The following is a 6,000-nucleotide window of genomic DNA, read 5'->3' on the forward strand; positions in this document are numbered from 1 at the left end:
TAAATGTAATGATGTTGAATGGCTTTAAAAAATGTACATATATTTTAACTAGGGAGCTAAAATGGATATGGCCCCTGATTGTATTGATTTCTTTCTTTCAAAAACTGTGTCTTTGTTGGTGTATTCATTCTAATGATGAAACCTAACACTGGGCCTCTTGATCTAAAACAAATAACTTGTTTAAGCTGAGCAATTAAAATGTTTGTTCAAATGTCTCAGACTTGAAAGTTTTTTTTATATATTGTGATAGAAATTGTTTTTTTAGTTGTATCATGTATTTGGTTTCCATTTTAAGGTATAGACTTGTGTTTTATGTTGATAGGTTTAATCACAGGAGGGAAGCCCATAATAATTTTCTTATGTATATATGCTCTTATACAAAGCATATATATAAAAATAAAAAATAAAAAAATAATACTATGGGCTTCCCTCATGTAGGTTCAACGTTATAATGAACATCAGTAGTGGAATCTCCAATTTATCTGTGTATATAATTACCTTTAATAATACCTGTTACAATTTTATATCAGAAATGCATGAACATAACTTGAAGTCTGATTAAATATCTTTTTGTTCATGTGTTTTTCTTCCAGAATGTTGGCTACTAAGAGGGCCTTCCTGTATGTGACAGGCCTAGCAAACCCATTTACAGAAATGAAAGTAAGAAAGGAACAAAGTATATGTATGCACTCTTAAACTGTTTTTGTTACCACCCTAAGAGTTATGTTTAGCTTGACTAGAGAGGGCTGTCTATTTAGTGCAGTGGTTAGTACACGTGCCTCTGGCCTCTGCAACCTGGGTTCAATTCCCAGTCCCAGCACATTTTTCTTCACTGCACATTAGTTTCTCCTCTCAGCGCAAGACCTCACCAATATATACATATAACACCAGATAGCGAGTTTTACAACTTAATGTCAACCGGAAAATGATAATATTAACCTGAGTGAAAGCCAGTTTTGACATAAACAATCTGTGGGTTCACAATACATTGTATCAACCTTTATGCATTTTTATTTTATTACACAAACAAAAACAAACAATAACTTCATAAAACGATTGTCATAAAATGGCAGAATCATCATCCAGTTTTTTCAATACCGGAATGATGTAAGAATCTATATTTAGACATGTCATGTTTAAAACATGTTGTGTGATTGATATGAAGTTCTGCACAGTGTTTGTTTTAATAAGTAATTTACTCTGTGCACTCTGCACTGGCTAATCAGGGACAAAACTTTTTTGCCTAAGCTGGATTTTTCTTTAGAAGAGATTTCCTTAAATGAAAAATTCCACACAAAAGTGGAATGTGTTATCCCTAATAAGCCTGTACAGACAGCCTGCACAGGCAAATCGTGTATGACACAAAACAAAAGATTTGAATGAAAATCCAGTGTATGCAGAAACTGTTGTCCCTAATGAGCCTGTTTTGACTGCACAGGCTAATCTGGGACCACACTTTAGGAACATGCATTAAGCGTCATTGCATTTCAATTCAGTTCACAAAAGATCTGAAGGAGCTGGACAAGAAAATTATAGAGTGCAGCTTTGACCCTGTGGCCAACAGTTGGAAGTACATGCGGGAACGCACGGACAAGTCCTTCCCTAACCACTACACTACTGCAGTTGGTTAGTTTTACCCATATCTACTTATTGAACACGTTTTATCAAATAAATGTAAATGCCATTATGAATGTTTTCAGTATTTGTCATTCATATGTTTTTCACGCTTTTTCAAGCATAAGAAAACCTAAAATGTAATCAACATACTCTGGAACCAGTTTTTTTATTTAGAATTGTGTATGTGAAGATTTTGCTTATCAATTGTGAAGATAAATCAATGTTCCTATAAAATTATAACTGTTTTTCAGTTTAAAACTGAACTTGAGGTTGCATACTGTATCTGTAAATTCCTGCAGTATTGAAATTGGTCAATCGTAAGCAAGAAAAAACCTCGATTGTTACCCTATTACAATATGTTGAACGACACAAATAGCAATAGTCGGATGTATATTTTATATAGTTTTAATATTTCACTTCTGTTGTGACAAACAAACTAAGGCATACATATTTAACAATGACAAAAAAAATTTAAAAAATGCTGATTATAAAAGTTATTATAAAAATTAAAGCTGAAGTATTGATACAGTTCTAACTCACAACATTGTTGTTTTGGGGATTTCCTTATTTCATTTTCAGCAATAAAAAGCTTATAACTAATTTTGATGAAAACATTTAATACTTAGTATATTTCATGTGTGTTGTGAGGTAAACCTTTTGACTGACAAAAACAGTATTATAGCAATTATAAAAGATAGCTTGAAAAACGTATTTTAGCTAAAATGTTGATACCGTTCTTACTAAAGAAATTCCAAATGTTGGGTTCCCATATTTCAGCTGTGTGTGAAAGCATCAAGTACCCTGTGACCAAGGACATCCTGTTCAGGGTCACAGAGATGGAGCGATGGATGCCCCCTGCCAAGGAGGTCATGCCCCCGCCCCCATCCCGCCCCCTGCACAAGCCACACCCCAAACCAGCCTCGTGACCTCAGTGATACTGTTAGTGTATCACTGTTAGAGTGATATGCAGCCTTTCTTTATAGTGGTGTGTAGCCACTCCTTCCAAGCAAGCCACGTGACCACAGTTTGACTTCAGTGATACTGTAACAGTGATATGCAGCCTGTTTTTATAGTGGAAAGTAGCCATGTTGAACATGACCACAGTTTGACATCAGTGATACTGTTACAGTGATATGAAGCCTTTTCTTGAAAATGAAGTGTAGCCTTGATTAATGGAGAATGGAATACAAAAAGGATATTGCATAACATTTATTTGTGGATGATTGGTGCAGTTCTCTTTGTGTACATTTTGGGTCACAGACTGTCACAAGAAAATCTGCAAAACAAAAATTATTTGGACTATGATGATAAAATGTGGATGTGTTATGGGAAAACAGAAAATGACAACTTTAGGTTGTGGAACTGATGTCAAAATTTGAAGTGGAGAATTTTTTATTTGCAGTTATAGTGCTACAATAATATTACATGTTTCAAATACCTGGTAACTTCAGACTAGACACTTTGAGAGTGATGTATAGCTTAATTTCAATAAATCACACTGGTTTGTGAAAAGCAACCATATGTAGCTTCAAAACTCTGCTCTGAACTTGTGTACGTGGTTGTTATGACAACTTGTAATTAGCAATTACTGGAAACGAGACATGCTATTAGTATGTAGTTTGAGAACTTTTGAAGTTTTACACAATCTCTGTTGAGGTACTAGTTTTTGTATGAATTTATATTACTGAAAGTTGTGTCTGGTTCTGTGTTTTTTTCTGTTCAATATGCTTAAATATTCCTTTAAATTTTGGCTAAATATTTCTTTAATTTCTTGTTTCTATGAATTGGTTTATATTTATTAATTATAAGTTTTTCTGTCTAACATATTTTTTAACAAATAAAGAAAAGTTGTAAAGCACTGGATAAGTAATTTAAGTGAAAATTACATTATTTGCATCTTTCTTAATTTTGTTTCTAGTGTTTTCACACATGGCTGAACTCATTCGCTTTAAGGTTTACTATCATAAGTTTGCTTCTTTTGCAGCAGTTACTGTTTGGCCTTCTGATTTTCACTGTCTCATATGACTAACATTAAGTATGTGTGAATGAGCATGTCCTTTATTGTGAAGTGGCTGTTATGTCATTAAAAATATTGCACATCATTATAAATTTGATATTTTGATACGACATGATTGTATGTTATTGTCCTGATTTTATTTTCAATCTGACTCTTGTCAGTTTTTTATATATAATTTGTCAATGATTTGCCATTAATATGTAAGATGACACCAAGTGTTTGATTGGTATGACATAAACGATGGCATGTCATCAATGATCAGATCCCAGGCAAATAGATCCTGTATTCAAAGGGTTGGTACACATGTCAAAAAAATCAAACTTTGTTTTGGCCAAAGCATTATGCTCTAATATCATTTATAGGGTCGTATTTTGCATTTATTAATACGTTATTGTAAGATTGATAAACAAATTCTATAATTTATAGAATGCTAATAATTTTTATTTTCAAAACAAATACTTTTTTGGAACAAATGTAATGAATGTGTAGACACTGTGAATTGCTTTTATCATAGTTAAATTCAAGTTCGGAGTCTACAATTAAACAAAAAAGGGCGTTTCCCAGTCTAAGAATTGCTTAAAGTAGATGTGGAACTGGACCAGAATCTCTACATCTGTTTCAAAGCGGTATGTGGGATATATATCAGTGTAAACCATAGTTAAAGTTTGGGAGGTATTTAACTTTGCAGTCCTTTGCTTGTATCTACGTCCCGCAGTTTGTGTGGACTCTACTAAAGGTGTCAGATAGGTAAACGAACGTGTTACGCTCCGAAAATACTGATGGCTGTGACCAAACATTGGGCGGCACATCTAGTTTGTTACTTCCACCCTGATTAACCCACCGTATGTCTTCAAGTATGAGATCAGATCTCCAATTCATATCGCGAAAAGACAACCAAATTCTACAAATAATTCCAAATAAAAAAAACTTTTATCTTGCCTAGGCGCGCGGTCCCTTGGCATGGTTTATGATTTTATAGGATCATCAATACAGCACTGTATAACGAAACGTCAAATATCATCAACTTATCTTATTGTTATGTTTAATTGATTGTGTAAACCCATGACGATACCTTGAAATAAAAATAAGATAAACATGTGTTTTTGTTAGTGTATTAAACCTGGCCCATTTTGTGTTGCAGGTAGCGAAGATCAACGTCGCATTGAGTTGTTGTTTTGTCGATGAATGGTGATGATAAGCAACAGCCTGTAAAACTTCAAAGAGTTGTATGTATATGTATTTATACATTCCGAATAAGACTTGCATAACAAGACTATTGCGAAGCAATAAAAGTCCCCTACCGGCTCCACCATTGTCAGAAATTACACCATTGTCAGAATATTTTTTTATTTGTTGCCCTAGCAACCAGAATTTTTGACGTAGGAATAAAATGAAATGACGTGCTTAATGTCCATATTGCAATCTATCCATGTTCCAAGTTTCATGAAAAAATATTGAGAACTTATAAAGTTATCGCAGGATCCAGAAAACCATCATTTTCAGCAGTATTTCTAGTCTGTTTGTTGCCATAGCAACCAGAATTTTAGGAGTAGGAACAAAATTAAATGACGTGCATAATGTTCATATTGCTATCTATCCAAGTTTCATGAAAAAAATATTAAGAACTTTTGAAGTTATCGCATTATCCAGAAAACCACCATTTTCAGCAGTCTTTATAGTCTATTTGTTGCAATAGCAACCCGAATTTTTGAAGTAGGAACAAAATTAAATGACGTGCATAATGTCCATATTGCCATCTATCCATGTTCCAAGTTTCATGAAAAATATTAAGAATGTCTAAAGTTAACGCAGGATAAAGAAAACTACCATTTTCAGCAGTATTTCTAGTTTATTTGTTGCCATAGCAACCAGAATTTTAGACGTAGGAACAAAATGAAATGACGTGCATAATGTCCATATTGCCATCTATCCATGTTTCAAGTTTCATGAAAAAATATTAAGAACTTTTAAAGTTATCACAGGATCCAGAAAAGTGTGACAGACTCACAGACTGACGGACACACAGAGCGCAGGCCATAAGTCCCCTCCGGTGAAACCGGTAGGGGACTACTAAACTTTCTTTCTGTCAGTTTTTATCCTGGAACACGAAGTGAATATGATACAATTAAGCAAAGACGCATTCATGTAAAGCCCTCTTTTATGACTTCATATCAACGTTACAAAAACTCAAACTGCCACGGTGATGTACTTGAACGATAGGCAGGGTGCAGAATCAAAGGGGTTTTTAGGGGGTTACACACGGGCTGGACAGAATGTTAACACACCGTTAAGGACTTTATTTTTGCAAATATCTCAAGTTATTGAAAAACATTTGCAAAAATCTTTAGTGCATAAAAGATAGTTTT

At 33.9% G+C, this 6,000-nt stretch overlaps 1 protein-coding gene across 1 annotated transcript in view; it reads left to right on the forward strand.

The window, feature by feature from the left end:
- The window catches only part of LOC127847386 (mRNA-capping enzyme-like), a 36,979-nt gene extending 32,251 nt beyond the window's left edge, over positions 1-4,728 (forward strand). The window contains exons 16-18 of the mRNA XM_052379255.1: positions 594-660; positions 1,497-1,626; positions 2,395-4,728. Coding sequence (XP_052235215.1) covers positions 594-660; positions 1,497-1,626; positions 2,395-2,543 — 346 coding nt within the window. The 3' untranslated portion in view covers positions 2,544-4,728. The remainder of the gene's footprint in view (positions 1-593; positions 661-1,496; positions 1,627-2,394) is intronic.
- The last annotated feature ends 1,272 nt before the right edge of the window (positions 4,729-6,000 follow it).

Source organism: Dreissena polymorpha, chromosome 10 (genome assembly GCF_020536995.1).
Source record: "Dreissena polymorpha isolate Duluth1 chromosome 10, UMN_Dpol_1.0, whole genome shotgun sequence".
Classification (NCBI taxonomy): domain Eukaryota; kingdom Metazoa; phylum Mollusca; class Bivalvia; order Myida; family Dreissenidae; genus Dreissena; species Dreissena polymorpha.